Source organism: Oncorhynchus mykiss, chromosome 14 (assembly GCF_013265735.2).
Source record: "Oncorhynchus mykiss isolate Arlee chromosome 14, USDA_OmykA_1.1, whole genome shotgun sequence".
Taxonomy (NCBI): Eukaryota; Metazoa; Chordata; class Actinopteri; order Salmoniformes; family Salmonidae; genus Oncorhynchus; species Oncorhynchus mykiss.
In genome coordinates this window covers 34,622,051-34,639,274 of record NC_048578.1, presented here as the reverse complement: position 1 = coordinate 34,639,274, position 17,224 = coordinate 34,622,051, and the positions used below count along the sequence as shown (strand labels likewise).

Sequence of the window (17,224 nt, the reverse complement as noted above, 5' to 3'; positions counted from 1 at the left end):
TTGTGGAATAGACCGTATTAGAGTTTAATCTTCCAGATATGTTTTGTGAGACACGCAATGAAACTATTCTGCACCTTTACAACGACAAAAGCGATTTGTGACTTTAAACATATCTCTACTAACAGCAACACACAATGTGAGCTAGATTAAAAGCAACAGGAGTTGACAGTCTGTGGTCAGTTACTGTGTATTTGTAGTCCTTTTCCCTCTGTTTCCCTCTCCGTCTCAGCACAGGCAGATCTGTGAACTGCTCTCCTCCTGTGAAGGGGTAGGTAACTTTCCCAGGTACCCAGGCATGGTCTGCCATCTCCGCCACAGTCTCCACGTAATACATACGACAAGGGCGACGACTGGGGACTGGAAGAACAGAAAACACAAAGACAACTTGTTTTAACATTGATACAAAATGTTATAGGAGAAACTCAAAAGCGTTTAAATGCTTGTCATTACACAAAGACAAATTGAGCTGATACATTGAGTTGAAGTAGTTTATAGATAACTGTCGGAGGATGCCCCCATACTATTTGCCCTTATATACCACAAACTATGTCAACTTTGGAGTGATTGTGGACAACACATTTTAGATCCAGGTGGTTATTTATTCTCTCTAGCTGTTATATCCCCCACAGAACCCAGAGGAGAGCTTCCCTTCCTTCCCCCACAGAACCCAGAGGAGACCTTCACTTCCTTCCCCCACAGAACCCAGAAGAGAACTTCACTTCCTTCCCCCACAGAACCCAGAGGAGAGCTTCACTTCCTTCCCCCAAAGAACCCAGAGGAAAGCTTCACTTCCTTCCCCCACAGAACCCAGAGGAGAACTTCCCTTCTTTCCCCCACAGAACCCAGAGGAGAGCTTCCCTTCCTTCCCCCACAGAACCCAGAGGAAGGCTTCACTTCCTTCCCCCACAGAACCCAGAGGAAGGCTTCACTTCCTTCCCCCACAGAACCCAGAGGAAGGCTTCACTTCCTTCCCCCACAGAACCCAGAGGAGAACTTCCCTTCCTTCCCCCACAGAACCCAGAGGAAGGCTTCACTTCCTTCCCCCACAGAACCCAGAGAGCTTCACTTCCTTCCCCCACAGAACCCAGAGGAGAGCTTCCCTTCCTTCCCTCACAGAACCCAGAGGAGAGCTTCACTTCCTTCCCCCACAGAACCCAGAGGAGAACTTCCCTTCCTTCCCCTATAGAACCCAGAGGAGAGCTTCCCTCCTTCCCCCAAGGAACCCAGAGGAGAGCTTCCCTTTCTTCCCCCAAGGAACCCAGAGGAGAGCTTCCCTTTCTTCCCCAAAGGAACCCAGAGGAGAGCTTCACTTCCTTCCCACTTATAATAAATGCTTCATGCCCTGACATAAGAATATACCCATCCTGTGATACGTTTAGATCCAAAACCAATAATACAACTTCCCACCTTTCATGCGTGTGTGTATCCCCTCCAGAGGATCTATGGTAACTCTACAGGGCCACCAGGGGCGGCGGTTGAACTTGGCCCAGACCAGATCTCCCTCCAAGTACTGCACTGCTGGGAGGGGCTTCTTCTTTGGGCTGTTGGACTGAACAAAAAAATAAACAAAGGACTTATTACACAAATAGGATCATCCCTTTGACAGTTCAAAACTCTAATGGTAAAAGGGATTTCTTGTATCTTATTATATGTTATTCAAAAATTATTTGTTACATCTCAAATTCAAATGTGAAATAAATACTGTTATCAAATCAATATTATTTTGCTTAATATAAAACTAGCCTATATGGTTGATCAGCATATAGTGTACGCAAAATTGTAAAAAATCTAAATATCTTCTTGACAAATACTGTTCCAGGAGATAACACAGTATTTACAGAACTGGAGATAATGTCAGATAAGATCAGATATCTTTTAGAGCTACCCAGGATGCATCTGCCCCAAGGGTTAATATTATTATTATTGTTATTATTATGATTATCAGTAAGAGAGGGAACTCACATTAGAATTGGTTCCAACAGGTGAGATGAGACCATTGTCATGTGTGTCTCCTGTCATCTCACTGTCACTGTCACTGTCAGAGTCCTGGTCCATACTCCAGCCATCCCCCATGGACATGTCAGGCAGGGCACTGGGGCTCAGAGTAGGGTCCAGTTCAGATAGACTCTTAGACATCAGGTTGAGAACAGAGGGTTTGTATGTGCTGTTATGGCCTACCCCTGAACCAGAAGTGGTGTTAGAGTCTGTGACCGTTCTGTCTCTGGAGGACTTCGAAGAGTGTTGTTGAAAAGGTACCAAATCATCCTCCTCATCCTCCTCATCCTCCCTGTCCCCACTGTCAAACAAGGTGGACTCGAAATGCAGGTATCCATTGGGGATGGGGGAGCAGCGTTCCAAACTATCAGAACTAACAGGAGAGAAACCGTTCTGATCCCGCATGGAATCCTCGCAGGGTTCTGTCTCTTCGTTATCAGTAGAGGGGGGCAGTCGGACCAGGGGAGCCCCAAAACTAGAGCCTCCCACTGGGCTGTGAGAGTGCAAATGGTTCCTGGCATGGAGGTCCTTGGGCTGGGTCCCGGGTCCCAGATCAGACCCAGGTCTGTGTACCATAGTGGAGAGATCCTGGAGCCTCAGCAGAGGACTGTAGCAGTGGGGCCTCTCCCTCTCTGCCTGGTTATACCCGTAGCTAGGTGCCTGTTTGAGGGCAGAGGTTGACAGTTGCATGGCCGTCGAAGGTTGGTCTGTTGAGCCACGCTTGGCGCCGCTGTTGCACTGGTTTCTATACGAAGTGGTGGAAACTGAGAGGCGATTGGGGGGCCTCAGCTCTGGCTGGCCTGAGCTGTAAGATGTGGCTGAAGCTGAGCCGCCCCGAACAGCCCGTCTGTATGAAGAATTCATGTTGTCATGGCTCCTTCCTGTCATTGTAAAAGAAAATGCAGGTTAGGGTGGTTGAGGTAAATCTTCTAGCAAACAAACAGGTTTTTCCTATCCAGCTTACAGTGTGGTCAATGTATATGGTTCAGACTCATGCACTGTTTGAAATAGCTACAATATTACAAAACAATTGTTAAAAAACACAAGAATGTATATAAACCATACTGTCTGTGTGTAAATAACAACTCACATTCCACGCGACAATAACACAAAGAAAGACTACCGCATAGCCTACACGTAATAATACGACATTTGCATGGCTTCCCCTCTGAAGGCCGTCCGTAGTGGCAGCAGAGAAGACAAAAAGATCAGGAAAACCCAGCGAGCGACCGGTGTGCTCTGCCCCGTTCACAATAAAATCATATCTACTCGTTCTGTTTTTTAATATCAAAATAGAACGATCGCAAATACTGAAATGATAGATCTGTGCAACATTGATCGCGCTGCCAACCTGACTGTCTGTAGGGGAGTCAATACAGTCAAAGCCATCATACAGAATGGCTCACACAAGTAGCCTACACAGAGCCTATAAACCGACATAGGAAGCATCCATTCTAACTCACAAAAGGACGGTTCAAAACGTTTAAAAACATCGTCTGTTTTAAAAAACGCAATAATCTTACCATTTGGAGGTCGGTCACAATAACACCAACTGCGGGTCTTTCAGATTGGGGCATGAAGCGTGTGTTTTTTTCGATTTGTGAAAGCGGATCTGCACAATCCCAGCAGTAGCAGCAGCACTAGGCCAAGAAAGACCAACAGCTCTCATTCTCTCCCCTTCACCTCCTGTCCTATCTCACCAGCGACGGCCTTTCCAAAACAGTCACCAATAGACCAAAGAAAAATGTAACCTTCCATTTTAGTGCATAAAAAGTCAGTGTAGCGTACACCACCTTAGTCCCTAGCAATTACAATATCATTTTTACTACATGGTTGTTTTGCGGGCTGTCGAAATGCCCCTCCAGTTATGTTAAAACAAACCGTGCTAGACGGACTGGCTGTGTTGGCGAGCAGAGCTGAGCAACCAATCCGCACAGCCACCCAACCCCCCCGTCTGCGAAGCCGCGGATCACAGCACATCGGGCCCGGGCACTCTCTCAACCTATCAGTCCTCAGTCACTAGAGAACACTGGTCTACAGTCACACTGACGAATCCAGATGTAGGCTACTATATCCCCTCATGTGTTTTAGTCAACATACACGAAACCCTTGGCTAGATAAAGACTATTTAATATGGGGTTATGTGAGTGGAAGGTATGTCACATTGATAAACCATTGCGCCATTGGTTTCCTTATCCCAACAAAGGCGTAACTTGCTTCCTCCATTTTGGATAGCAGAGAGGTTGGAGAGAGTGATGATTCTGTGACCACAACGAACACGGATCAATAGTTCGAATGTGGTCGACTGGAAAACAGCGCAAGCGGATGCGGCCTAGTCAAAGTTTTAAAATAGACTATGCGCCATATTGCCTGACAGCAGAGAAAATAGGCCATGTCCGCAGCAATACACATGTCAATGGTGGGGGGCAAAGCCCTGACTAAAGTCGGACCCCTGGACACCATGTCAATGAGGTGCAATATAATATTGTTAATTCGGCTAAATGCTTATCCGTTTTTTTCCGCGTATCCTGCAATAAGTTCGCATTAAAAAAAGAACAATGACAGCAGCCTTTAATAAAGAGAAGAATACGCCTTGCATAGTGGCCACACAAAAGGCTCGCCATACTTGCAGTCGTGCCCTACTGCCACTGTAATAAACTCGCTTCGCACAATACCCATCACTGGTACATCGAAATGACAGTTGTCAAATAGGCTACAGACATTATTTTATAGCCAATTCTAATTAGTCATATTACCTGATAGGATATTTGCCTCGGCTGCTCTTCATTGATGACCAATCTGTAGATTTGTAGCTTTATGAGGCCGTCGCTCAGAACGTAGGGCGAAGAGAATGAACATACAATGTCAGAGGACAAAAATAAGAAAATTAGTTTAGATTTTTTTTTCTCTCGAAGTGGCCCAATGTTTTTATGTTGAAATTATATTTAAAGGTGTTGTTCTTTTTTTTCCTCATTCAATATTGGTTTCTCAGTTCTATGAGATTCACAACAGAGGCCATATGTAATTCTTAGGCCTATGTAAAACACGATACCCAGGTTTATGTACGTAAATCTTCTTAGAAGAAATTATTCTAGGATGCGAATATCAGGATTAAAACAGTATTTCTTATATTTATTTTAGAGTGGTTGGACATGCAATCAGTGTTTTATAAAGGTGGAGTCCACTGGCTCATAGGGGGACCTGGACCCCATGATATGATAAGATACAGATTTTTGTCTACACTTTACAAATGGAAATGATCTACACTGTTGTTTATACACTACACTATTAAAATATCAGTGACAGTCAAGACAATATCATTTAAGAATGACCATTTCATTTTAATTTTTGGTCATACATACAGAAAACTATCTTATCGTTACACATAATCCACCATAAAGCATTTTCTCCGTTGGTTAAAATGATAGTTCCTACTCAACACCATTCTGGGTTTGCTTTAATCAATTGATAGTTCACTTGTGAGAACAAAGAATAAAGGATAATACAGTACATTGAGAAGACAAAAACATTAATATTCACAAAGAGTTAGAAATAACAATTCCTTTGTCGTCAAATAAGTATTATGAGAGGTTTTCAGATGCACTGTGTTCGTGTCAGTTTATTTTTTGATTTTTTGTAATCTTTATTTAACTAGGCAAGTCCGTTAAGAACAAATTCTTATTTACAATGACGGCCTACCCCGGCCAAAATCTCCCCTAACTTGGGACGACGCTTGGCCAATTGTGCACCACCCTATGGGACTCCCAATCACAGCCGGTTGTGATACAGCCCGGGATCGAACTCGGGTCTGAAGTGACGCCTCTAGCACTGCGGTGGAGTGCCTTAGACCGCTGTGCCACTCGGGAGGCCCAAAAGTTCAAGCACAATTTCAAAAAACATGTTGTAACAATGTTATATTGCATGAAATCCTGTGTATAAATATGCTATGTATAAATACAAATAAAAAATGTTATACCATACAACACAAAAAGACACAAACACTGCCACACGCACTCTGGGAGGTGCTTAAGATTCATGTTTTGCTAGTGTGTTTTGTGTTGTTTCCTACTAAGATTCATGTTTTGCTAGTGTGTTTTGTGTTGTTTTCTACTCAGATGCATTTTCAATGTGGAAAACATCAGGAGGACAAGCAAACTACTAATGATAAAAGCACATTATATCAGAGCATAAAATAAACAGATGAATGAAAGTCAGATATTTAAACATTTAAACAAAACATCAACCCTTCTCCAGACAGCGAGCATTTGACTAGATTATGACTAATAGTAGGCTATTTCTCATTCCTGTTTAGCTAAAGTATATTGACTGTATTTATTATATGCTTTATCATGCAATTTCTGTAAAATAAGATAACAAACTTATTGAAAAAAAGAGAGCGATTTCAGTCTTTGGATAGGGACAGATTACATGGTGACAATATCAGCAGAGTGCAATGAAGAGAGGAGGAGCCATTCATTAGTAACCAGTGCCAGACATATCCAAAAGTCAACCAATATTTTGGCTACATGAGTCCCTTCTAGACATCAACACCCTTTAGGAAAAGCACTCAAATATGATTTCCAGGCAATAGATACGAGACGCAGGCATAACTACTCGTTAGGTTCCTCCACTTTGCCAGTAGGCTCACGCAGGCCTCGTTTCTGCATCAGGTTGTAAGGGAAAGGTGCCACTTCGAAGCTGGCATAGTCCAATTTCTTGGTACCATCACAGCTGGCATAGTCCAGTTTCTTGGCTCCGCCGACGCAGTTACTGAAGCCTAGTTTCTTGGTAACATCACAGCTCCCGTACTCCAGTTTCTTGAGCCGAGCCAGAGTCTTGATGCTACCAGGAGGCCTGCCAGGGCTAACCTTGTAGCCTGCTGCTTTGGTCGTACCCAGAGGCCTGCCGGGACTGGTCTTGAACCCCGCAGCTTTCGTGGTCCCCAACGGACGTCCAGTGCTTGTCCGGTAACCGGCTGACTTCGTGGTCCCCGAGGGTCTCCCTCTACGGCCGGACTTGACGACGCCTCCTTTCTTTTTCTTGGAGCTCTCTGTCCCAGTTGGAGTCTCACTGGGCCCTCGGATCCTCACTGTCTGAGGGTGGAACTCATTCTGGGGCTCTTGTTGCATTTGACAGGGCATGGGCTTGTGCAGGTTTGGGTGGGGCAGCTGTAGAGTAGGGGGTGGAGGCGAAGGGTAGAATTTGTTGGATTGCGAGCTACATAAGTCAAAGTGGCTGGTTGGGTGTTGACATTCCTCTGCAAGGCCACTCATGCAATAGTCATTGCTGCTGCCAGTGACTTGGTGCATCATTTTCTGTTGAGGGGTACAAATGAAAGGGAAGCAGGTTTAGAGTCATTGAATTGGTATGTGTGACACAAACTTACGAGCATGCACATAAACACACACACACACACACACACACAATAAGAACCTAAGTTGGTGATGCACATCACTATGTAATGCATATGTTATAAAGTATCTATTCTATGTGCAAAACATATTGTCCAACATTATTAATTAGAACAGGCTATTGTTGCAAAACCATATCGACGGTGTTAATACAATACGCAACGTAGTGTCTCGCTATTATGCGTTTACAACCCAATAATACGACAGCCGTATAAATGGGGCAATGGGCGCTACTACAACGAAATACCACGAATAAAACTGCTGCATTTGCGAGTACATTTTGAGAACATTAAAAAACCACAAACCTCATTTGTAGGCGGATCATAGAATGCAAAGGGTTAAATATGAAACCGATTTTCCATTCTTGACCTCCATAACATCCTAAAAACGCATGTATTCTACGCCTTTATATTCCATGGATATTAACTTGATCCTGGATGACATTATGCGCTGGGTATTTGATATTTATTTCTTCTTCTAAGGACAGAGGTTTAAGTGAGAAAGGCAGCCATTTTCCTCTGGTTTCTTTCTTTTATAAAATAGGAGGGGCTCAAAGCGCAGGCGCGCCAGACTTTAAGGAAACCTAGCAGCCCTATAAAGACATTTACTATAATAAAAACATGGCATGTAATCCAGACATATTTCGATCAAGAATATAGGATATTATGTCTTTTATTTGTAATCTTTGTTTTGAAATTGTGGACATTGTGTCCAGGAAATGAGGTAACAGTTTTGAAACAGTTTTAGAAACGGTCGTCACTAGTGACAGCCAGTCATAAACCCCGCCCATTTCTACGTCTCGTCTTAAAATGTGATTTTAAACCTTAACATTAACTACACTGCTAACCTTATGCCTAACCGTAACCTTATATTAAGACCAAAAAGCAAATTTGTGTCTTCATATCATTTTACGATATAGGTAATTTGACTTTGCGGCTGTGATAACTAGTAGAAACCTTTATAAACAGAGGTTTATCAATACTGTACTTTCAGTAGGTGGTAGTATAACAACGACAAACATTAAGTACAGGATAAAAAACTAGCTTGATCTACTAAACCGTGTAATATAACTACATTTGGCCTGACATTAGTGGGAAAGCAATCTAATTTACAGAACTCACATCAGTTTTTGTGTACAGTTTCATACATATTCACATTTCAGTCACATCGCTAGTTCTTCACTGTCTGATTGTCAAACAGTAGTTTGCCTCTGTGAAACTGTAAACAAATATTTTCTATACACATTTATTTGACTGCATCCGCAAATCAACTAGCCTCACTATTTACGAGGCTACAAATCAACTAGCCTCGCTCGAGACTACTAGCCTCGCAAAAGCTTAACGAAGCTACAAATCAACTAGCTTCGCTCTGGCTACAAATAAACACCAAAAAACAGAGAAATCCCGTGTTTTTTTATAATACATCATATTTAATATGAGCTACATGTTGTGTGTATGAACTGACATGTATGTGGAACTGATAGATACACTACATGTTCATGTTTTTAAATGTATGTCAATTGTACAGTTTTTTGTCTGTAATGTATTATTTGTTATGTGTCTGGGACCCCAGTAAGACTAGCTGTCACCATCAGCGTCGACTAATGAGGATCCTAACAAATCAAAACAAACATGACAACAGAAAGACTACATTTACTGTAATACTTTGTACTGTTACGCTTGAAGCTGGGAAGCAATAATACACATAGGCAAGGCATTTCCCAGTAACATTGTTCCACTAGTCATTCATTCCCTATTGAGTTCACAGGACTTAGGTCCAGTTGATTAATTAAAACAATTAAAACAAAAAAAAATACCCCCAAATGGCACCCTATTCCCTCAGCCTGATCTCGTAGCCCTTAATAGCTCTACATACTGTAGGGAGTATGGTGTAATTTGGGACACAACCTATATGCCAATTATTAGGGCTCCCTAATGATCTTGGTCTGTTTCTGTATCTTGGTAAACATACTTGTCCCTGACGCTGACTGTCATTCAACCCAAGATGGAGGGGGTCAGACTGGGTAGTGAGAGGACAGAGAAGACATTCAGACTTGAAGCAGCGTGTACAAACCAGCTCATAATCACTATATTAATCACTATATTTCACAGACTTTATGTTGAGGATTTTAGTCAGGAGTAACAAGTAATGTAACCCCTAAAATGTCAACGTTTCTGATTCTGTAGGTGGACTGTGATTCCATTATTCTTTCGTCCACTGTGGCTTGGTGTTATGTAAATGTAGTATTAGCTTTTCAGTAGCCCCCTCTGGGAGTTCCTAGTTCCTACCTTAGTCTCCAGCTTGAGCGTCTCTCCTTTGGCCAAGAAGCCATTCAGAGCCACTCTCAGGTCTTTGAGGTTAGCAGCATCCAGAGGCTGGGAAAGAGACACAGGATTAAGAAAATGTCAAATACATGCAAATCATTCATCTGCAAATGATCAAGCCCTGTAAATATGAAACATGTAAATTACATTTGACTGAGAAACTAGGAGTAGAAACCCATTAAGTGTAGATGTGTTGGTTGTTACCAGTGTTGGGGAGTAGTGAACTACAAATAGTTCAACGAGTAATTTCCTTACATTTTGCAGTATCTTGGTGGTAGTTTAACTAAATTCAAATATTGGTACTGTTTTCAGTAGTTCATATTTTGTTTGCCATGTAGTGGTGTTTTCGGCATCAGACCTTCCCAATTCTCACTTGAAACGTCGTTTTTGTGTTTAATAGGCTGAATTACACTTTCTGTTAACATCTGACTTTTGAGTGATAATATTCTTGCACTTTGTAGTCAATTACATTTTAGATATGATAATTTTTCACGAAGTAGTTTGTAACTTACAAACTATTTAATATGTATATATTAGTAAACTATATTTTTCTTATGGGTAACTTTAGTGTAACTTAACTTATTCCAGTTCGGAGTAATTGGTAGCTTAGTAAAGTACATTTTCAGAGTAGCTTCCCTAACACTGGTTGCTACATTGTATCAAGCTTGATCATTAATTCAACTAGTTTTGTTGCTGTTATGGTATCAGACAGGTCTGTCAAATCTAATGACTGGTCAAAACATAAGTCCTCGTGGACGCGAGCTGTACCGATTTCAAAGTGACGATGTAGCTAGGGTTTAGGTGAAGAGGTTCAGTTAACTATATGTTATTTTACAACAGAAAATAAACGTTAAATATTGAACGTCTTACCTGCTGTCCTCCTTGCCTCAAAGGTGCTGCCATTTTATCCTGGGTAGTGCTACCCGGGTACCGTGGGACGTCGCTACCCTAAACCCTAACCTTAACCCCTACTACAGTTCCCTAACCATAACCTCAAATCGTACCTTAACCATTTTACATTTCAAATCCAATGGAGTAACCTCGGAGTTGGGAGAGGAATCAAGATTGCATGGACCATTTCTCATACTGCTGACTAGGGTGAACCTCAATGCGCATGCGTGTGTCTTAAACATTAGGAGCCGCTTTAAATTCTGGATAGTTGCTTTTGCATCCTTGCCAGTCCGTTGTATTTATTCACTGTGAAATATTATATATATTTTTTATACCATTTATTTCAGCTTGATAACCTGCATATGCATTTGAATAGCAATAGACCTATTCACACTATTATCCACAATATTCATGGTATTGAATGTGATAGATTCATTATTTTAATAACGAGAGCACATTGAAGTTCCCATTCGCAACCACACGGTGGGAGTAAAGCCCAGATGAAGGGGACGGGTGAGGTACGTCGGCCAATGACGTAAACACAGCAATATATACGGGGGGTTTCGTTTATCTGACTCGGGTTACCCCGGCGTGAGAAATTTGAGTCGGGTGAAAAGTGACTGCATTTGTTTAGGAACCGGGCTGGCTCCCGAGCGTGAGCCAGGTGCCCAGCTCTGGTCGTCGGCGTTGTCGGCTCAAAACAAAAGTGACGTAATTAAATACGTGGTGGAGGGATGAGTTGGATTCTGTGTTTCCACATGCAAAAGTGATTAAGAAAAATTATGTATCTGCCTTCCCAATCCTAGTTTGAAAATTCAAACATTTATTTTATGGAAAAGAGATGTTACTGGGCGATGCACCATGCTGCCTTGTTGACAACCTGACAGAGAGACGCAGAGTAATGTTTGATTTGAGAATTGCGCTCCTCCCTCCCCGTTTTCGCCTGACGATGTGAGGGAGCGTTTCCCCGTTCATCTCGGGCCAGTGTAATAAAACTCTCTCATTGATTGTTGCTCGGTGAAGAAGCAGGGTTGGGTCCTCGGAATTTCATACAGAGCCAGTTTTCTGCAACTGCGGCTGTACCACGCATTTCTTTAGCTATTTCAGATAAACAGGATATCGAGGCGCATGCAGCGCTTATTTTTTAACGAGTAGCTAGCTAGTAAGGGGGGGTTGAACCAATTTAAAGCAGGTGTCTATGACCTAGCTAGCTCGTACATTCATTTTCGACGAAAGCAAAAAGAGTGCGAATGACGAGAACGCATTAACTAAACTAGTTTTCAATAGGTAACCTAACTAGGGAGTTTGCTCGCTGAAATATAACCAGACATGGACGACAAGTCATTCACTAAGGAATTGGATGGGTGGATTGAGCAACTCGGCGAATGCAAACAGCTCTCGGAAAATCAAGTCAAAGCCCTTTGCGAGAAGGTAATTTTAACCCGTTTAATTCGTATGATCTTGCAAGCCCTTAGCCGGCAAATTAGCTTAGCTAATATTTGCTATGTTAAGCAACTCTCTTACATTGTTATTTGGTCCGAGCACGGTTAATTTCCCCACCGGCTATGGTTTGTTACTGCTAGTTAGTTACTAGTTCGTTACTAGTTAGTTAGTTACTAGCTACATTATTCTGAAAATGGCGGCGGAGTCTATAGCCATTGCATCCACTGTGGGGTTGACTGAATAGCGTTGATGTTGTATTCTTTATATGAATGTGCTTGGAAATTTCAGTTTGTTCTTACGCTCCGTTCTGGCTTGTTGCAGTTGAATTTCCAATTGTGCCCCTTGGGTATAAACTACCGTATATAGTTAGAGCTTAAAAATATGCATGCATTTTATAAATAAAGTACTCAAACATGAAATAACATAACTCCCGCTCTTCCCCTTTGTATCCCCTACTTCCCCCACCCTCGTTTAAATTCCAAACCCCAAACTCTTATGTCTCATTTCTTTCCCAGGCCAAAGAGATTCTGACGAAGGAGTCTAATGTGCAGGAGGTGAGATGTCCGGTCACCGTGTGCGGAGATGTCCACGGACAGTTCCATGACTTGGTGGAGCTGTTTAAAATCGGAGGGAAGTCTCCTGACACCAACTACCTCTTCATGGGAGACTATGTGGACAGGGGCTACTATTCTGTAGAGACAGTCAGTCTCCTAGTATCTCTCAAGGTAAACATAGACAAATGTTTTAGAGCAGGAAAGGGCAACTTTAATGGGGGTGGGCGCCCCATAAATGCATCATGAGGGGCTGCAGTGGAATTGCCTGACGACTCAAAAGGAGTTCATCTAATTAAGTAATTTCATGCAATTTTGCCATAGGGTGGACAGAAATGTTTGCTAAATATATTGGGGCCCCTGGTCTGTGTCCGGCCATGGTTAATACAAGTTTAGATCGCTGACTAGGCTAACTTACCAATCTAAACATTGTTTAGCTTGCATGGACTAATTGAGTGACTGTTAGTGACACACAACGAGAGAAACTGCTGATGCACGACCACAATATTTATTGAAGCTTATCAATTCTAATTCTCAACAGCAAATTGAGACCCTGACTGAGTTCCTATTGATACACGGGCCCTACCAAACGTGGCCCGCCAGTTGCCCATTCCTGTTTTAGAGTGTATTCTATAATAGCTTCGGCTGATTCCTTTCTGATATTGCGTAGTTGGTGTATTTTGCACAGGGAAAAACCGCAACCAGGTTAAAACTTAAACTGGTGGTGGAGGCCAGTAGGTCTACAGGGAGGACAGCCTACTGATATAACACAGGATAAGGTTCACTGGCTGCTACTGTAAATGTCTGGTTGACGTGAGAACAGAAGGTGCAGTCACTGTGAATGTCATGTCTTGTTATGTGCATTTTGTCCTATCCAGAGATATTAATCATTCGTTTTTCAGGTGAGGTACCGTGAACGAATCACCATCCTCCGAGGGAACCACGAGAGCAGACAGATTACCCAGGTGTACGGCTTCTACGACGAGTGTTTAAGGAAATACGGAAACGCCAACGTCTGGAAGTACTTCACAGACTTATTTGACTACCTGCCCCTCACTGCACTGGTAGATAACCAGGTGAGATATTAGTTGTTACAGGTGCATTATGCAGAAATCACTCCGCCATTTCATGGTTGCAAAAAATTCTAACAGTTTGCTTAATTTCAGTTTATGTAACAATTACCAGCAGTCATTGTGTAGAGAATCATCGTACCATCTAAACTACTGTGAAATATATTTTCCAGAACCAAAATAGTTTTTTTTTAGCTGTTTGAAGCAAATCTAAACCGTCAGTAAAAGGCGCACAGATGAAACTTAAGACCGGGAAGCGTAGAAATAGTGCACACAGAACAGATCTACCACTTCTTAGGCTTCGTTTCAATGAGAAAGACAGCTCTATAACTCACACTTCTATGTGAATTTGGTCATGTTGCCCCCCCCCCCCCAAAAGAAACATATTTTAGTGTATTACATATTTATTTATTAGTAGAAGCATTACATAAGTGTCTTTTGATTGGGTCCTTGAAGAGTGCTATATATAAAACTCATGTACTATTAGGATCACTGTTCTGAAGGAGAGGAGATTCAGCAACATGGAATTCAATAAAAAGCTTTTCTTTTCTTTCTTTTTTACAAATAGAACCAACTATTTTTCGGCTTTTCACCTTAGTCTAAAAGCCGTACCGCATTGGTTCTACTTTTAGCAAAATGTTTTTTATTTGTATTGAATTCTATTGTCTGTGTTATTGAATCTCCTCTCCTTCAGTTTGCTCCTCAATTCATGCTCCGTGGTTGGAAAGAGGTCTCTTCCTCGATAGCTACTGTTATTACATAACCATGCAATTCAGCAGCAACGTGCTGTACAATACAGATTGTAAAAATAAAAACATCTACAACCCAACAAGGTGTTAGATGGTATTTTAAGCCTTAATGATTTGATTCGTTCGAGCACATTTTTAGATGGAAATGTCCTGACTCGTTGTTCCTCTGCAGATCTTCTGTCTCCACGGTGGACTGTCCCCTTCAATAGACACACTGGAACACATCAGAGCGCTGGATCGCTTACAGGAAGTTCCTCATGAGGTCAGCTCACTTCCACGTTCCTAGAAACGACGTCCAATCTTCATATTACCATGCTAGTTAGAATGCATGTCCAATATGTTGTTTCATAATATTGACTTACTTGACTTAAACACTTCTGTGTGACAGCTTTTGCCTCTAGCCAGGAGATCCTTGCTTTGTTCAGTTCATGTAGAGTGATGCGTTTCCAGTTGTTCAGCATCTTCATAGTGTGGATATTGAACCACTGGAGTCTGGAAGCCCTGACATTGTATAGCAGATGTTTAATCTGTTCCATGGACTTCTGGCCAACCAGTCACTACTCATCTCACAGTTGTAATATGCGCTAAGCAAACACCTTAGATAAAATCATGTGGTGACTCTGTGTTGCAGCATGACCTCACTAATATGGCCACCTTATTCACATCATGTGGTGTTCGCTGTATTGTTTTGACCTTACTAACATGGCCACCGTCTCCTTCCCCCAGGGTCCGATGTGTGACCTGCTGTGGTCAGACCCTGATGACCGTGGCGGCTGGGGCATCTCTCCCCGCGGTGCCGGCTACACCTTTGGACAGGACATCTCAGAGACTTTCAACCATGCTAACGGACTCACCCTGGTCTCCAGAGCTCACCAGCTGGTCATGGAGGTATGTTTTTAAGTTATGAAAATATATGTATTTTTATACCAAAATGCAGACATTCTTTTGTAATTTGCATGAATTCCTGTTTTTAGATTGTCTTGTTCCTAGATGTACCTCTGGTTTCCTGAGTGTTTGTTTTGACAGGGTTATAACTGGTGCCATGACCGTAACGTGGTGACTATCTTCAGTGCACCCAATTACTGCTATCGCTGTGGAAACCAGGCCGCCATCATGGAGCTGGATGACACGCTCAAGTACTCCTTGTAAGTATTCACTTCAGAATAAAATTCCTGTTGACAAGTCTTTACTTTAGCTTTATTGTTAAACTCCGTACATTGGAAATTGTTACGAGTAGATAAATGAGTTAGGAAGCTTCCTTTTCTTATCTTGATTGATGAAATGAAACGAACCCTCTATTAGATGGACCGTCGCTCCAAGGCCTCGTATCAGATGTGTGAGTGTCTGTGTTTCTATTCCAGCCTTCAGTTCGACCCCGCCCCTCGCAGAGGTGAACCCCATGTGACCCGCCGCACTCCTGACTACTTCCTGTAAAAGATCCCAATGCCTGTGAAGTATTGCTCTAGATTCTTCTTAGTGAAGAAGTGGGAGAAGATGCGGGAGAAGGGAGCATCGGTATAGAGTTGTGACAAAGTAAGCATCCATCAATCCATGGACCAAAATGTGTGCCATAATTTCACAAAATGGAAAAAAATGTCACAGTCATCTTTAAAGAAGACCACACAACCGACACCCACCACAGTCCATGGAACCAGTTCCTTCTCTCTCTGTGCATGATGTTATATTTATCTCTGAAAATGATTCTTAATTGTAAAGATTACAGTGTACTATATATAGTAATAGGGTGCCATTTTGGAAGCAGACAGTCTCATAGTACCTGCTGGTTTTGTCAGGAAAAAGATCTGCTTTGAATGAATTAATCTGCTGAGATTAAGGCTTAAATGTAACCCTTGTGGTAGGAACATAATTCTAGTATAGAAACGTTTTGGTGAACCTAACTCGGCATGGCCTCAAACTGGAAGGTTGCAGTAAACAAACATGTTATGTTGTGAACATTTTTCTAACAGAAATTCAATGGCTTTTTTTGTGTGTGAATTTTAAATCATTGTTTTCAGACTTGGTTGAGCGCTGGATGGAATTGAATTCTTCTTTCTCTTTGCACTTTTGTATTTAATGTTTATCATGACACTGACAAACTACAGCATTCTGTTTTACGCTGCGTTCAGAAAGTATTCAGACCCCTTGACTTTTTCCACATTTTGTTACATTACAGCCTTATTCTAAAATGGATTAAATAGATTTTATTCCTCATCAATCTACACACAATACCGCATAATGACAAAGTGAAAACATGTTTTTAGAAATGTTTGCAAATGTAAAAAATAAATAAATAAAAAAACAGATACCTTATTTACCTAAGAAGTCAAACCCTTTGCTATGAGGCTTGAAGTTGAGCTCAGGTGCATCCTGTTTTCATTGAACATCCTTGAGATGTTTCTAAAATTTGGAGTCAACCTCTGGTAAATTCAATTGATTGGACATGATTTGGAAAGGCACACAACTGTCTATGTAACGTCCCACAGTTGACGTCAGAGCAAAAACCAAGCCATGAGGTCTAAGGAATTGTCCTAAAGCTCCAAGATAGGATTTTTATTTTACCTTTATTTAACTAGGCAAGTCAGTTAAGAACAAAATCTTACTTTCAATGACGGCCTAGGAACAGTGGGTTAACTGTCTGTTCAGGGGAAGAACGACATTTGTACCTTGTCAGCTCGGGGATTTGAACTTGCAACCTTTTGGTTATTAATCCAGCGATCTAACCACTAGGCTACCCTGCCGCCCCAGATTGTGTCGAGGCACAGATCTGGGGAAGGGCACCAACAATTTCTG

At 42.0% G+C, this 17,224-nt stretch overlaps 3 protein-coding genes across 6 annotated transcripts in view; 1 reads left to right on the top strand and 2 right to left on the bottom strand.

Annotated features, from left to right (window-relative positions):
* The window catches only part of LOC110489176 (histone-lysine N-methyltransferase, H3 lysine-36 specific), a 44,678-nt gene extending 39,840 nt beyond the window's left edge, over positions 1–4,838 (bottom strand). The window contains exons 1-4 of one of the 2 annotated variants that reach the window (XM_036943387.1): positions 4,752–4,838; positions 1,963–2,876; positions 1,408–1,549; positions 185–357 (exon numbers count right to left, since the gene is read on the bottom strand). In XM_036943387.1, coding sequence (XP_036799282.1) covers positions 185–357; positions 1,408–1,549; positions 1,963–2,859 — 1,212 coding nt within the window. In that variant the 5' untranslated portion in view covers positions 2,860–2,876; positions 4,752–4,838. Of the gene's footprint in view, positions 1–184; positions 358–1,407; positions 1,550–1,962; positions 2,877–3,518; positions 4,664–4,751 lie in introns of those variants that run through there. The other variant, XM_036943386.1, reaches the window with a different exon arrangement.
* Positions 4,839–5,102: 264 nt separating this feature from the next.
* Positions 5,103–10,855, bottom strand: LOC110489179 (UPF0461 protein C5orf24 homolog). Of its 3 annotated transcripts, XM_021561791.2 has the most exons (4): positions 10,601–10,852; positions 9,695–9,781; positions 9,378–9,425; positions 5,103–7,310 (listed from the first exon to the last, which is right to left on the bottom strand). In XM_021561791.2, the coding sequence occupies exons 1-4, from the start codon at positions 10,631–10,633 to the stop codon at positions 6,606–6,608; spliced, it is 873 nt and encodes a 290-aa protein (XP_021417466.2). In that variant the 5' UTR covers positions 10,634–10,852; the 3' UTR covers positions 5,103–6,605. The 3 variants fall into 3 exon arrangements, with proteins under 3 accessions (XP_021417466.2, XP_021417467.2, XP_021417468.2); XM_021561792.2 differs by lacking the exon at positions 9,378–9,425 and having other exon boundaries at positions 10,601–10,855; XM_021561793.2 differs by lacking the exons at positions 9,378–9,425; positions 9,695–9,781; positions 10,601–10,852 and adding an exon at positions 7,712–7,977.
* A 749-nt stretch (positions 10,856–11,604) lies between these two features.
* On the top strand, positions 11,605–16,645 carry LOC110489177 (serine/threonine-protein phosphatase 2A catalytic subunit alpha isoform). Its single transcript, XM_021561790.2, has 7 exons — positions 11,605–12,052; positions 12,580–12,789; positions 13,518–13,691; positions 14,607–14,696; positions 15,161–15,322; positions 15,461–15,579; positions 15,796–16,645. The coding sequence occupies exons 1-7, from the start codon at positions 11,951–11,953 to the stop codon at positions 15,866–15,868; spliced, it is 930 nt and encodes a 309-aa protein (XP_021417465.1). The 5' UTR covers positions 11,605–11,950; the 3' UTR covers positions 15,869–16,645.
* Positions 16,646–17,224: the final 579 nt, after the last annotated feature.